This window comes from Hippichthys cyanospilos, chromosome 2 (assembly GCF_059441005.1).
Source record: "Hippichthys cyanospilos isolate Australia breed blue-spotted pipefish chromosome 2, RoL_Hcya_1.0, whole genome shotgun sequence".
NCBI lineage: Eukaryota > Metazoa > Chordata > Actinopteri > Syngnathiformes > Syngnathidae > Hippichthys > Hippichthys cyanospilos.
Window position 1 is genome coordinate 3,081,233 of NC_142370.1, and position 16,638 is coordinate 3,097,870.

At 40.1% G+C, this 16,638-nt stretch overlaps 1 protein-coding gene across 1 annotated transcript in view; it reads left to right on the top strand.

Annotated features, from left to right (window-relative positions):
- The first annotated feature begins 338 nt into the window (after window positions 1-338).
- The window catches only part of wdr4 (WD repeat domain 4), a 26,815-nt gene continuing 10,515 nt past the window's right edge, over window positions 339-16,638 (top strand). The window contains exons 1-8 of the mRNA XM_088401886.1: window positions 339-466; window positions 4,460-4,528; window positions 6,740-6,868; window positions 6,939-7,095; window positions 10,394-10,506; window positions 10,584-10,644; window positions 13,011-13,094; window positions 16,508-16,572. Coding sequence (XP_088258012.1) covers window positions 384-466; window positions 4,460-4,528; window positions 6,740-6,868; window positions 6,939-7,095; window positions 10,394-10,506; window positions 10,584-10,644; window positions 13,011-13,094; window positions 16,508-16,572 — 761 coding nt within the window. The 5' untranslated portion in view covers window positions 339-383. The remainder of the gene's footprint in view (window positions 467-4,459; window positions 4,529-6,739; window positions 6,869-6,938; window positions 7,096-10,393; window positions 10,507-10,583; window positions 10,645-13,010; window positions 13,095-16,507; window positions 16,573-16,638) is intronic.

The following is a 16,638-nucleotide window of genomic DNA, read 5'->3' on the forward strand; positions in this document are numbered from 1 at the left end:
TGTTTACACATTCACGCACACCCACACAGCCCCTATTAGCTTTCACTCCCTCTCCTCTCATTTTTTGTTACCTAGTTTCTGACTTCGCCGTCTATCGTTTTTTTTATGTATTTATTTTTTATTTTGAACGCCAAAAGTTTTCGTTTGAGTTCATAGGATTCGCTTACGTCTCTATGGCACAAATCTTACACCATAGTCAGCCCACTTCCGGTTTTCCTCGAGGGCAGCATTAACAGCATTTAACGCTTGCATCGTGTTCTCACTCCTAACCAGTAGGTGGCAAAAATGCATAATTTTTTTGTTTGCTCCACCCAGATTTTACAACAAGAAGGAGGAAACATTCCCGACACAATTCTGCTGCAGCAAACGGAAAAAAAAATGTTATGGCTACCATTGGTGTTTCCGGAGACTGGGTGTTTCTTTCGTGTGGCACTAAGTTAATTGCGGTTCATATTAAGCAAGACAGGTGAGTAACGATCTAAACACTTGTAGCACAATCGAGAATTTTGTAGTAGGGCGTACATAATTCACCCGCGGAAGTATTGTTTAAAGAAGGTGTTGCGGAGGGGAGAGTTGAGACCGCAAAACGAGTTGCCGAAAAGTTAGCTACCCTATGCTCACGGGACACGTTTTGAGTTTGGATGTCAATAAAACCCCTATTACTGGCACCTTCATTCACTTCGCATCCTACTCCCATTACTCCGATGTTTCTTTTTCATTCGTCTTTTTTATTATTTTGTAATATAACAGAATGCAATGAAATGCAAAATAATAACAGCAACGCCAGGGGCATAAAACCAAAAACTCTAAAACAATGCAACATAATATTAAACAAATATAATAAAAAGAGTGCATACATTGCAGGTTTTAATGGCTTTTAAATTATTAGAGAATGTCAAAGTTTTAAATGTTTGTTTTTTGACATCATTAGAGTTTCGGTTTTTGGGGAGTATATTTGCATTTGTGGATATGCCATTTAGTTGAGTTTAATGCGATTTATGATGTACAATTATTTATTGTTTTTGGTTGTTTTTTTATTTGTATTTAGTTGATGAAGCCAAACAATACATGTTCAAACCAGAGGGAAAAGTCAGGATTAACATATGTAGAAATAAAAACACAGACATCCTCCTACAATCTGGTGGAAAAGGGGCAAGACCACGACAAGTGGAATATCCTCACTCCGGCATACAGTATATATATATATATATATATATATATATATATATATATATATATATATATATATATATATATATATATATATATATGTATATATGTGTGTGTGTGTATGTATGTATGTATGTTAATTTCAATTTCATTATATTGTCATTTTTTATGCTTGATTTGTGAACGTATCAATGAATTTTCAGTAAAGCAACCAATTCAACCAATTTAATATTTTTTTTAAATGTAATCTTTGTCAAATAAACCCATGTACTCAACATTGTTATCAAAGAGCTTGATTATTTGTGATGAGGAATTGTGCAATTTTTAATATTTATTTTGTAAACTGACTGAAAAGTAACATACCATATTTTTCGAACTATAAGCTACACTTGCGCAAAAAAAATAATAAAAAGCTTTCGCAAATAAACCACGCTGGACGATAAGCCGCTGGTCAGGGTCAGGGTCAGGCAAAACATGTGGAATACAGAGGGGGTTTTTTTTGGGCACTTATCAACTGAGGTGAGCACTCTGTCAGGACCTTTTTGCCTACTGAAATACAGTGGCTTGCAGACCTTTTGCCACATTTCAGGCTTCAAACATAAAGATATAAAACTGTAATTTCTTGTGAAGAATCAAGTGGGACACAATCATGAAGTGGAACACACTTTATTGGATATTTTAAACGTTTTTAACAAATAAAAAATGAAAAATTGGGCGTGCAAAATCATTCAGCCCCTTTACTTTCAGTGCTGCAAACTCTGTCCAGAAGTTCAGTGAGGATCTCTGAATGATTCAATGTTGACCTAAATGACTAACAATGATAAATGGAATCCAACTGCGTGTAATCAAGTCTCTGTATAAATGCACCTGCACTGTGATAGTCTCAGAGGTCTGTTTAAAGCGCAGAGAGCATCATGAAGAACAAGGAACACACCAGGCAGGTCCGATGTGTTTTAAACAAGCAGTATATATAAACAAGGCTTCAAGGATTGATACTTATAAATAATAATAATAAACTAAAATAAAGTAAATAATAATTATGGCAAAAAGCTGGCACACAGGGCAACACAGCTAACATACTTGCTGAATGCAAACCAATGAAAAAATTAAGCCTACTAGAACCAAACACGTTATTTATTTTTAAGCAAATTGTAATCAATTATACAGTCAAAATGTCATTTTTGGTCATTTCAAACTGAATTTATTCAAATTTTTTGCCAATCGAATTTTTCAAAATTGATCTCAATTGACAGTTGGTAAACAATGCCCCCCTGGTGGTAGGATGGCAATTAAAATTCGATTAGTTGTGCAGCTCTACATCCTATCTGTGTTAAGCAAGTTTTTCTGTAATGATCACAATCTGAACAAAACAGCTGAGTCAACTGAACATAATTTTTTTTTGGTCTGACATTTGACAAAGCCCCTCCCCTTTCCGTCATCAGCGGTCCGTCATTTTTTCAGGCTGGACGAAATTGTAATCGTCGGTCCATCAGTCCTGTGTATTTATGGCCAAACTTCCACCGCCACGAGAGGGTCACATTTTACCATTTTTCTTTCTGCTCTGTCATTTGTCAGGTGCTGGTCTTCTTCTCTCTGCACCCATACTATATATATATATTTTTTTTTTTCTAAATTTGTACGGGAATTTAAACTAACATCATGTCCACCGTTACGCTGTAATTGAAACGCAACACAGTAAGCAGGGGTGGGCCTGTGTCCTGCATATTTTCCCGTTTTCTCGCTCAAACACACCTGATTTAAACCATTATCTCATCAACAAGCTCTGCTGGAGCTTGAAAATACAGTCGGCCCCCGGTTTACTAACACCCTGTTTTACGAACAATTTGATTTACGAGCGTGGACCACGGAGATTTTTGTCCCCCACTTACGGGCAAACCTTTCGTCTTACGAACAATCTGACATGCCGGCTATTGTGTATGCAAATATATTTTCGTTTAACTGCGTCATCAAAATAAGCAGTTGACCCTTGTGACAGTAACGTGAACGCTATTGCTCTTACAACGTCACAGTCACTGTCTCAGTATCGGTGTCAGTCACGGAGATGCAATATGCTATTGGTCGATTAAGGTCACCCGGTCTCACTCGCGGAGATGCTATTGGCCGGCGTCACGTCAATCACAGAAATGCCGATATGCTATTGGCCGAACGCCTTTATCTAGCGTGATGGCACAGCTGGTCGGGATGGAAGGAAGGAGAGAAAATGAGTGAAAAACGGAAGGAAGGAATGTTGTGAAGACTTTGCAAACTTTATCTGTTAGACATGGCTTCTAAAATTGCAAGTGGCGGTAAAGGAAGAAGTAAGAAGATGATGACAATAGAAACGAAGCAGGAGAAAATAAGAAAAAAAGAGGGAGGCACACGCATAGTTAACCTTGCTCGTGAGTATGGACGGAACCGCTCGGCAATCTTCTAAGGGCAAGACTTTCCTTGCCGGGGTACGGACCTCGCTCGACAACAAAATGGAGTCTTTTTCTATTATGGATTAAAGAGAAGGAAATTGCCGGTTATATGTTTTAGCATCTCCGTGACTGACACCGTGACTGGAACAGTGACTGTGACATTGTAAGAGCAATAGCATATCAGCGTAACTGTGTTAACATTGCGGGTTGGTCTCTGCTCACCTCCGCCTCCACCCAGCTCAAGTCACATCGCTCCAAAGGTAAATGTCATTTTTCTTTTGTATATTTGTTATTTAATTTAACTGTACAGTAATTATGTTACTCATTTTTAATATGTGTATAAAGTCGTGATGTCTTTATCTAAGGTTTTTGCACGCGTTGCGCGCATTCACGAATTAACATAGGTTTGGATTGCCCGTCATACGAGCAGTTCGAGTTACGAGCGTAGCCGCTGAACGGATTAAGTTCGTAACCCGGGGGCCCACTGTAATTCTAATCATTTGAATCAGGTGTGTTTGAGCGAGAAAACGGGAAAACATGCAGAACACCGGTCCCCGAGGCCTGGAATTTCCCACCCATGCAGTAAGGCTATAGGCCAAAGGAAATGTTTGGAGTCCTAAAAATTGTGTCCCAAAAATTAGCCACCCAAAGTGTTTCTAAATGTGTAGGCATATATTTTCAAGCAACCATCTAAAAATAAAAGGCTTTTATTCTAAGTCACTTTGAGTGCTTCACTGACCTGTTTTTTGACATTGTGCTGATCCCTCTACTGAGACGCGGCAGATACGTCATTTGAGAAAACTCAACGTATCATTGGAGCACTCTTGCCTTTATGAGTGTTTTTAAATCAATTTTGTGCTTTGTTGCAGAGAGCCATTTGTATTTGACTGTAGCACTGCCAAGAAAAGAGATAATGACCCAAAGGCTGATGACAATCGGTAAGATCGACAACGAATACAAACTTTACATGTAGATGTAAATAGTATTAAAATTTGGGGTGTCAAATAAACCAATTACTTACAGTCATAGTTAAAGTGTTATGTTTTTTAATCACGATAATCACAAAGAGACAATGTGTAAGATTTAGACTGTTTTCCATTACAGACAGCAGGTGGCGCTGGAAGTGCTACATTCACCATTGTCGGTAGCTATAACAGATATGTCAGCCCCCTGTGGAGCGCCACCCCCCAATTAATTTAATTTAATGATAACTAGACCGACGATTATATTTAAAACATACTGTTGGTCGTGAAGAACAAATTTATTTGCAAGTTTTTGGAATTGATAATCATTTATCCCTTTTTAATGAAAAATGGTCTAAATCTTACACATTGTCCCTTTAATTTTGATTGCATTCTGCTTTTTCTATGCTAATTAGATGTTTTTATTCATTGGACTTGTACTTGAGTTGTTGTTAGTTGGAAAATCAAAATCAATCACATCCCAAAGTGACACTCATTGACTGCCATTGTGTTTGTCATAACCTGATAGGCTCTTGTTGTGGGTAGGAGCAACAGAAAAAGATGTAAAAATTGAGAATCATGTAAACGTTTTCAGAACGGTAAACTTAAAAAAAAAATCGGCCCGATGGAATCCGGTAACATAATGGCACGAATGGCAGCCTAAAGTGGTAGCTCCCCCGAGTAGTGACAAATCTTGCCCCTACAAATGATCTGAAACAAAATACACTTGGTGAAACTTGATTAAGAAGAGGGTTGAATATGGGTAGATGGGTGCTCCAGAAGAGCCTTCAACCGATGTAAGTGCAGGGAACAGCAGTCCAACACTGTCACTGTGGCTGACATAGAGATCATAGACTTCCCGGTTTTACTTTGTGAGAGATGGTTGTGTAGTAGGAGCCTGTTACGTTCCTCAATCTTTTTAACATGAAATTTCCTGGTTTTTGCCTGACGATGCCTACGTTTGGGATGGTGAAATACTATCCTACAATGGTTCTCTCATTTTAGGGTGGTTGAAGCCTTACTGGTGCAGATGATTCAGGGAAACTTGCAATCGCCTCGCGTCTTTGCAAATGAAGGGGGTGATGTATTTGGCAAGGCCCGTCCGTTACGTCACATCACATGGCATTTTCCTGATGTCAGTCATTGCATAAACTCCCAATGGACTGTGATGCTTGTGTTGTTGATAATCCTAAACGGATGCCAGTCTGCAAATTAGCCTACCATAACATACCTTGGTTTCCCTGGTTTTTGCTGCAGAAGGAACCACTAGGGTCCCTGGGTTGCGCATGTCCCGCCTGTCACCTCTTGCCACGCATTATTGTGTTTGAGAAGCCTTGGACTAACAGAAAGGCTTAACCCTTTAAACGGAGAGTCGGTCAGGACTGTTAATTATCGTTCAGGTAATTAATGGATGTGGGGTAAGCGCGGATCAGACAGTCTTGCCCTGCTGAAATGGGTGTGAAATGATAGTCACGTTTAATATTGGCAAAGAAAACATCCCAAACATTGCAAATCAGCCCTGTCCCTGATGTCCACACTTTGTTGCAGAGGCATGTTAGCCAGGACAGTCCCACGACATCCAGACCCTCTGGGAACTCCATTGACTCTCACCCACTCCTGGGGCCTTGCCACTGAGGTGCTTTTCCTATACCCTTTAACCCTAGAGATAGAAGAGCCCAACTCAGAATTTTCAGACTCTGCCTCCCCAAAGGGAAATGCGTCAGTTGCGTTGAGGAGGTGTTCTCCTCGCCAACTTGACATCCCATGTCAAGGTCAGCAGTACTCGACTACACAGTGTTGGTGCACTGCTTTCCTCTCCTGAGATGCCAGATTGATGGATGAGAATTTCTTTGGAGTCATTCTTCAGCCTACCATATAAATGCAAAGCACCCAGCCACAACCGTAGCCACTGCAAACTAGTGATGCTAAGGAGCAGTTACAATCAGTCCATGATTAGTATAGAACAAGTTTAACAGTGCATGTGGTTCATGGTTTCCGTTTGCTCTGTGAAAAAAAAAATATGTGTATTCTTGTGAAGGCTGTCATTTAAGTAGTATGTATTGGGAGGATTTTGGCAACAAGGGGTGACATGAGTCTTGAGTAATGTGTGTACTTAAAGGGCCTGTATCATGAAATGGATGAAATGTTATTTGCTCACCCTTTCTTCCACAATTTCACCTTTGCAAGGGTGACTGGAAGTGACATAATACTTGCCTTCATTATTTCACCATCTGGAAAACTGGTGGCACTAATTGATGACAACAAAAGATTGATCCTGTTCCAGTATGAGCATTCTTGGCAGTGTATAAGCACCAGGTAAAGTTAAGTTGTTTTTTTTCCCATTTATTCTTGTTGAAAAGACTTAAGTCATGTTTTTGTTTTACAGGTGGCTTGTGAGGAGAGGCACGTCATTGGTGTTTACCGGGGCGGAAGATGAAGTGCTGGTGGCTGATAAATCGGGTGACGTGTATTCCTTCTCTGTGAATCAACCGGGGAGAGAAGGCGAGCTTAAGATGGGCCACCTTTCCATGATCCTAGCTGTTGTAAGGAGACAATTGTGAACACAGACACAGAAAATGATTTCTGACCATAAAATTCTTTGCTGCTAGCCACATTTGTTCCTATAGACAGTGTTGATTTAAGACATAACATTTTCTTTATTGCATCTCGTTTATTGCATTGCCATATTTGGCAATAACCCTTGCCTCAAGTCCCTGGAATTAAATTCAAGAAAAAGATGCTCCAAAATTGGAAAGTTGCTTCTCAAATGAAGTCACTGATTAGCAAATTGCTTTGCAAAGGACAAAAAAGACATTTCAAGCCTTGCAAGCGGTGTTAAATGTGTGACGATTTTTTCTTTTAGCTGTACGGGGCAGGGTTTTCTGCAGAGGTGTGAATGCTGCTCCGTCAATTGCAGCATTGTCGGTACTTGGACAACCAACGTCATCGTTATTTAAATTTTTTTTTTTTTTTTTTTTAACCAAACTAATCATCAGTCACATGTTACGTCACTTATGTCATTACATCATCATTGGCAGGAAGGAGCCTGAGCTGGTGTCTTAGGCCGAGAAGTTCCAACTCTATAGTCATACTCGCCTTCACACACTGCTTGGGTTCTGTACTGGTCTCTCGAGAGGCGTGGGACTCTCTTACATGGTGAGAAGTGCAGAGAAGGTGTGGGCATCCTGATTGCCTCCAAGCTCGACGCCTGTACATTAGGGTTCATTCGGGTGTACGCGAGGGTCGCCTTCCCCTGCCTTTGAGTGTGGGGACGGGTCCCGACTATTGTTTGTGCCTATACACCAAACAGAAGTTGAGAGCATCTACCTGTTTTGGAGTCCTTTGAGGGTGTGCTGGAGAGTGCTCCTTCTGAGGACTCCCTCTTTCTGATGGGGGACTTGTTCTCATGGCCAAGTGGATTGTGGCTTTGGCACTCGCTGAGGCAAAAACACAGGTGTAGGAGGAGTTCCGTCAGGCCATGGAAAACGATTTACAGGCGGCTTTGAGGAACTTCTGGTCCATCATCCGGTGTCTAAGGAGGGGGAAGCAGCCCAGCAGTAGACTGTGTAGCTGGGGCGCTGCTGACCTCAACTTGGGACACTGTGAAGTGGTGGTCAGAATACTTTGAAACCTCCTCAGTTCCACCCACATGTCTTCCTCTGAAAAAGCAGATTCTGGAAACTCTGATGTGGGCACTTCAGGGCTGAAGTCACAGAGGTGGTCAACAAACTCCTTAGTAGCAAGGCCCTGGGGGTGGATGAGAACCGCCCAGAGTTCATAAAGCGTTCCAAAACTCTGGATGTTGTGGGGCTGCCCTGGCTGACATGCCTCTGAAATTGTGTGGACATCTAGGACATGTCTCTGGATGGGCAGACTGGGGTGGTAGCCCCCCTTTTTTTGGAAGGGGGACCAGCTGGTGTGTTCCATCTATAAAGGGATCACACTCCTCAGCCTTCTGAGGAGGCACAAAATCGATTCACTGGTTCAACAGAGGAGGATCCATCAGGAAGTCACACTTCAGATTCAGGAGGAGCAGTGCGGATTTTGTCTCGGCCGTGGAACAGTGAACCAGCTCTTCATCCTTGCCAGGATCCTTGGGAGTTCACCCGTCAGTCTACATGTGTTTTGTTGACTTAGGGAAGATATTTGACCGTGTCCCTCAGGGAATTCTGTTGCGGGTGCTTTGTGATTACAGGGTACCGAGTCCTCTGATACGTTAGGTCACTGTACCACCGATGTCAGAGTTTGGGTCGCATGCCAGCAATAAGTTGAATACATTTGAGTGAGTATTAGGTCAGTGAGGGTTAGGTTTGCCAAGGCTGCCCTTTGTTACAGATTTTGTTAATTAATGTACAGAATTTCTATGCACAGCCGAGGCGTTGGCAGTCCAATTTGAGGATCTCAGCATTGCATCTCTGCTATTTGTAGATGATACGGTGCTGTTGGCTTCTTCGGGCCATGACGTCCAACTCTTATTGGATCGCTTCGCAGCTAAATGTGAAACGATTGGGATGAAGTTTAGCTCCACCAAATCTGAGATCATGGTCCCCGGTCGGAAAAGAGAGGAGTTGAGGATGAGGGCCTGCACCAAGTGGAGGAGATCAGGTACTTTAGGGTGTTTTTCACGAGTGGATGGAGTGGGATATCGACAGACAGATCAGTGCAGCATCTGCTGTGATGCAGACTCTGTACCGGTCTGTCATGGTAAAGAAGGACCTGAGCCCAAAGGCAAAACTCTCTATTTACTGGTCCATCTACGTACCTGTCCTCACCTTTGTTCATGAGCGTTGATACTGAGCATGCGCATGTCTATTTCCATCCTGAGGAAGATAGTTACAGTATTAGGAGTTGAACGATTCACTAAATCAACAGTTTGGTTTGATTCTCTGTTTTGTGTCCACGAATTCCGATGTTGTTCAATACAGTGGAGTTTTCGGTTGGTAAAGAGTAAAAGAAGCAACTCAAAAGGATTCTGATAGAATTACCGATAAATATGTTTTTGCTGTTATTTTGTTGTTAGATATTTTTACTAATTACAAATGTATCTTTGATAGTATGTCCACCTCAGCGGCAAATAGTGATCAGTAGAAAAATTAAATGTTCTATCATTCAACGGTAAAAGGTTAACCTCTGCGCTCACCAGATGTGAGAGTAAGGCGCTCTACACACAAAGCCAGTGGTCGTAACTCGTCGAGCACCATCAGCTTGGTCTGTTGAAACACCTTTGTAACGTCGGTGTTTGTTGCAGGCTGTCAGAAATTGGTCAATTCAGCATTGTGAATCAGTTGAGGGCCATTGGAACAATCTTCATTTTGAGTGAATGGTTAGCTAGCGAATTAGTGCACAAGACGAGACAAGAACCGAAAGTGACAAATGCGGAAAAACACGTGAGGTGAAAGTGTTAACCTTTATAACACCTTCATCAAGAACAGCAGTATTTCACTCATTTTTTAAACATTCAAACTTTGTTGTTTGTGGATTGACCATCACAAATCTGGTGATTGTGTAAGCAGTAAAAGTGGATTTTCCCTATTGTGGGTCTCAATCTCATTTAAACTATGATGTTTATAGCAAGCTTCAAAGAGTAGCAGTGAAGTAGCAGTGAAAATTGGCATGTTCCTTACAAATCAAAACTTCATTAATGTAAAAAAAAAAAAAAAGATTTTCTGCAGCTCATCAGATTAAAGAAGCAATAATTTTTGTTTTGAACTGAAAATTTATTCTGAAAATCAGAATTGAATCAAATCACGAGACAGTCAAGCTCATCAAAGAAATTTGATGAGGGAGCGACTACAAAACACCTTGGGAAATGTATCCTCTCATTCTCATTCTTTCTTTTAGACTGTGTCCCTTAATGATAAGTATATCATCACCGCTGACCAGGATGAAAAAATAAGAGTGAGTCACCTTTGTTCTCCATACAATATCCAGTCCTTCTGCCTAGGACATAAAGGGTAAGAAGTAAAAACACGTATATTATATTCTGATGGGGAAACACATATGATATATTTCTCTCTTGCTTTTTTTGTAGGTTTGTCAGCTCATTGTTGGTTCCTTCAGGCAATCAGCACTGGTTGTTGTCAGGATCAGGGGTATGTATTGTTTTTATTCCAATTGAATTATCATGTAGACCAGGGGTAGGGAACTCCAGTTCCTTGATAGCTGGGTCCTTCTTGTTTTCAATGTGTCTTACTTGCGAATCACCAAATGATAAAGCCAGCTCTGCTTAAGCCGGAATCAAGAAGAATTTGTCTAATTCTAACTATCAAAAATCTGGAACGTCAGTAGATTTTAAAATAGATTTAATCCACACCAGTAATCGTTGGAAAAAAAATAATGAAATTGTAACTTGCGTCCCTTTCAAAATAGCTCCCTCTCAAATGAATCGTTGCACTTTGTGTGTGTGTGTGTGTGTGTGTGTGTGTGTGTGTGTGTGTGTGTGTGTGTGTGTGTGTGAGTGACACAAAGGGTGCATTTTTTTTTTTTTTTTGTGGGTTACACAAGAATACCAGGACGTTGTGTTTGGTACGCACCCTTTCTTCTATTAAAACATTTTTTTCCAATGTCATTCTCAGTGTTGCTCCCAGATGAAGCGCACTGTCTGTGCACACAGTGACGTTGCGTTATTCAAATTTTCATCCTCAAAAAGTTTCATAAGTCCCATCAGTTCTGGTCTGCGCAGTTTATTCAGTACTTTGTTGCGACATGCTGATTAAATCAAACTTAAAGTGGACCAGCGTTCCAGAATTTTGGTAATTAGAGCCTGGACAAATCTTTCTTGATACTGGCTTCAGCAGATTCCCATCGCCTCGTATCACTGCTTTAAAGCGAGAGGGACCAATTGGCAGTCCAAACCCTGTAACTGGAGAGCCGGTCTAGACTATTATTTTGTATTTTTAATTTATTATCATTATTTTTTTAATATTTTATTTTACACTTTTCAACATATCCGAAAACAATATATTCAGCGCAAGTACTTAAACAAATTATGTGATTGCAAGCTTAGTGTGGTCCATGTATGGTTGCCAAACCTTCAAAAACATGCTGTGCCGTTTTCTGAGACAGTATTAGATTTTTTCTGATGGGGCACAGATGTTCATTTCAGAAAACCACCTGGGGAGTCAGATTTCCATGTCACTGCGATATATTTCTCGGCCACACAAAAGGCTATTATGAGAAATTGGATTTGTGCATGATTTAAATGTGGCAAATAGTGGTGAGATTACCCAATAGGCACAATTCCAGGTCCGCTGGAATAGTTACCCCCATCATCTTAGTTAAAGTTGAACAAATTTTGTGCCAGAAGGGCCCCACCCTCACAGAATGCCAGACACAATGTAGAAAGCAACCAACCTCGATTCCACATCTGAAACATAAGTCTGACAAAGTGGGTTTAAAAGAGTGCAGTTTTTTTTATTATGTATTCGTGATAATACTGTAGACACTGAGGTAAGTGGGAGTCATCCTGTAAAAGAATCAATAAAAGTTGACTATAATATACCAGCAAGGAGTCTTTTAGGATTAAAGACGTGAAAAATGCCAGCGAAAGTAGGAACGAGTGCTTTGGCTCCTTAGTTAGGTTGGCTTACCCTTAAAAATGTGACTGTGTAACCCAGGGTTGGGCAACTCCAGCCCTCGAGGGCCGGTGTCCTGCATGTTTTCCAGTTTTCTCTCCCTAACACACCTGATTTAAACCATTAGCTCATCAACAAGCTCTGCTGGAGCTTGAGAATAATCCTAATCATTTGATTCAGGTGTGTTTGAGAGAGAAAACAGGAAAACATGCAGGAGACCGGCCCCCGAGTTCTGGAGTTGCCCACCCCTGGTGTAACCCATACTTCTTATCTTAGGATCTTGGTTCCAGTGTTGCTAGCATTCTGCCAAAGCCATCATTTTCAGCCATGCTGTAATGGTCCTTGCAATTGAATGGACCATGTGATAATATGTGTCCTCGGCGACCCCAAAGGGATATTCACTTGAAAAGCAAGGCTCAGCTTCTGCTGAGAAGGGAGAGACAAAAACTGGGAGAAGTTAGTCGGGACCACTGATAGAAATGGGGACAAAGAGTGCTGTCTGCTTGAAAACACCAGAGTATCTAATATCCTGTAGAAGAATAAATAAAAATTGACTATAATACACCAGCAAGGAGTCTTTGAGGATTAAAGACGTGAAAAATGCCAGCGAAAGTAGGAACGAGTGCTTTGGCTCCTTAGTTAGGTTAGCTCACCCTTAAAAATGTACTGTCCATTTATGTTATGCTCTTTTTCCCAAATACCTCTTAGAGAATTCAAAATACCTTTGCATGCAGTTTACATTGTACTGTAAAACACAAACATATGTCCAGTATTTGGTTTTGTGTTGTGGCCAATGCTTTCTCAATTGTTGTGGCTGGTATGAACATCAGACCATATATGTGGAAGTCTTTGTGATTGCTATAAATATGCTTTGTAATTTGTAGGATGGGACTATGAAGCTGTGGGATTTTAAAACTGGACAGAAGCTGCAAAGTTGGGACTTGAATTACCAGGAGGAAAATGAAGGCGTAAGTGTTCTTTAATACCTTATTGTGATTGTCAAACTCAAATAAGACTGCTGCGAGGTCCCTGTTGTTGTCATCAAAATCATATGGGAAGGAGTGGCAACTCCTTATTTTTGGCCCGAGAAGCAACCGCTACAAGGTCCCTATTTTTCTTAGGATTTATTACTATTGAGTATTAGGGCCCGAGTAGGGACTGCTGAGAGGTTCCAATTGTTTTCCTCTCGATTTTTATTATTATTCTTTACTCTCTGACAATAATTGTTTTTGGGGGGGCTAAACATGCAAAAAAAAAAAAAAAATCATATAGTTCATGAAAACTAAAAGGTTTTGTAGTGTCACATAGAATCGAAAAATAATGACCATTTAGATGTACACCTATACAATTTGCTTGGTACGTGTAGCATTCTAAAACGTACAAAAAACACTTCAAAATAACATGCTAGGGTATACAGAATATGAGTTTTGAATTTTTGAGTGTCCATTTTTGGACATGTAAAGTCCTCAAACTTGTGTGCCCTTGTCCTACACGGGTTTGCTGATTGACTTAAAATTTAGCATGTAGCATCTTTACACCTGGATTAACGTCCAAGGAAAAAATGGTAATATTTTCAAAAAATATACAACTTTTAACTATAAAACTATACAACTATACCTTTGGGGTGGCTCAGTGGTTAACTTGTCCGCCTCACAGTTAAGGTACCCAAGTTCAATACTAGTTGGCTGCAGCAAGCCTGTGACACTTTGTGAGGATAAGGAGCTCTTGAAAATGGATGAACAGATCGATGGATATAGTTCCCTTTCCAATGAATACTAAACACTTAAAAACTCTTCTGACAACGCTCAGAAAAAATCCACTTTGCATGCTTATTAAGATTCTCAGAGTCTATATGATAATATTCTGTAATACATGCTGTTCACAGTGCATAGTGGCAGACAAAAATCTAATATTTTGCTTTTTTATATACTATTCTGAGCCAGTTGAACGAATTTAACTGAAAATTTGTCAGCAAAGCCTTAAGACACGGATCATGCAACAGTCCAAAAAATTTGGTGTTTTGGTGATGGGCACTGCAAAGTCCGCTGTATTCACTGTAACTCTGAAAACTGCTTCAAAGACCCAGATTATCATATTTTCTCCAGATTTTACAGATATGATTATCGTCCAGTTCTGAAGACATTTTTCATAATAATGGAAGCACAACCTAGTGGCATCAAAAGATGTATTTTTTAAGATTTTATGTAGTCTTGAGCCAGTTGAATGAATATAACTGATTTTTTTCATGCTCATCCTACACCAAGTATTGCAACATTTCGAGAATGGATGTGGACTACATGGCATCGCGAATTCTGTAGATTCACAGAATAAAAGATGGTGTAGCTCGACCCATACAATCCAATTTTCTTAAAATTTCACACGTTTAAAGATTGCCCAGTGCTGAAGACATCTGTCTACAAACTAATTTTTCATCATAGGGATAATGGCACCTAGTGGCACAAAAAACAACAGTGTTAGCGTCGTATTGTAGTGGGGCATACAAAATTCACACAGGCAACTGTTGAGAAGAAGAATTCCAGAGAAAGTTAGTCTCAAGGGACTGAAATAAAAGAGCTGCATGCTTTCAAGTTCTTTGACAAATGTGTCCATTGCTAGTTTTTAAGATATGAGTTGGAATGTCAATAAAAACACAGTTGTTATCTCCACTGACTCCACCTTGAACTCCGAATACTGACTGCTATAGTATGATCTCATTTGCTTGCCATAGGACGAGAGCGCTCGTGAACTTGTGTGTACGTGTATGCATGCATGTATGGGGGGAAAATGGTCAACGTGAAGTGACAAGAGTCCACATTTTACTATTAATTGATACACTTTCCCTGCGGTGGTTAGCCATTGGCGACAAAAATAAGAAAATGAACTGCTGCAGCAGAGTAGGACTTATTTATGATACAAAAATAAAATTATAATGAGCTGCATTTGCAGATACCAGTTAAAGTAGATGACGCGGGAGGGGAAAAAAACGTACCAGTTTAGACACACTTAGACGGTTTTAAGTAACCTTGACTTCTAAAACCGCGATATATCGCAAATCCCATTTATCAGCGCGTGAATTCTCCATTCCTGGCCCCGCTGAGTGATATGCCAGATCCTTTTTGTCATTGAAGATATTTGTTCGAGCCAAAAAGGGTCTCTTTGAATTCAGCAGTCAAAATGGCAAGACTGATTTCTCAGATGAAGAAAATCCCGCGAGAGATGGGAGGGCCAAGATAGAGGTTGCTGGTCTGATAATATGCCAAGGACTGATATTGAGTACTTATGTTGCCATCAACACTAAATTGCATTGTGTTGACAGAGTTAATATTAAGCAGCAAACTGTTCAAAATACGGGCATCAAGATGAGGGAAAGCGTAGCAAAGCAACAGATATGTTGACTTCTCTTTCACACCATCAGAGTCAACTGCCCACAACTCCATGGGGTTTTTATTAGACATGCCCACACGCAGGTAGCTCACATCAACATAATGACATTGCATGATTACCGAAACATTTAAAAAAAAAAAAAAAAAAAAAACCTTGCCCAAGTGTCCATAAAATTAAAATATAGGTTGTTACAAATTAGAGAGCATCACTCAACACATTGAATAAAATCAAAGAAAATTGACTAAAATACATAACTATAAAAGCTGATTTACCTGCATATGTCACCCACAAATATAAATGGCTCATAGACTTTGCATTGCACCATTATAGCATTGACTGACTGGAATAATGTGCGTGCTGGTGCTGCCTGACAGCTAATAGCATCCAGACTTGCCTTTCAACAACTCTACATCATGGCTCACGAGAAGAAGCAAATATGGCTGCTGTCATGATGTCTTTGGCATAAAGTCTCCGTAGGTTCTTATAAGCTCACTTTAATAAACCCAGTGTAACAAAAATACGATTGAAGGCCATATATCCCGATGACCAAATATATTTTTCCTTCTGAGCTCCGGAGGAACACATTAAGGAAGCAGCCCAGTTGTATATTACACCTAGTTCAACAAAGATTGGTAGGCAAGGTACATGAAATACCTTCAAAAACGTATAATGAAGCCTTATGCGAGAATGTACATCATCATTTCACTCTTTCTCCCTTGTCCATGTTTCATCCAGTCGACTTCAAATTTGAGCTTTACCATCTCAAGAACTTAAGAAATGTGGAAACAATTGTCTTTAGCCATCATATAGTGCCACTTACTGGTGACAAAAATGTGTCACTTTTAATTTGAGATATACTGCACCTCAATCGATACAGCTAAACTTTTTTTTTATTCCAGATCTTTAAGACATCCATTTGGTTACAATCAGTGAAACCTAGAGTGCTTTTAATTCGTTTAATCAAATATTTTATCAATTATTTGTATTTCATTCCCAGAAAGTAACGGTTTGCCATATAACCAGCTCCTCTGATGGATGTCTGATAGCCGTGCAATGTGACAGGTGAGTGCCTTCCCTCTTAGACCTTGCTCAGACTACCAGCCAAAAGCTAATTAATACAGGTAACGA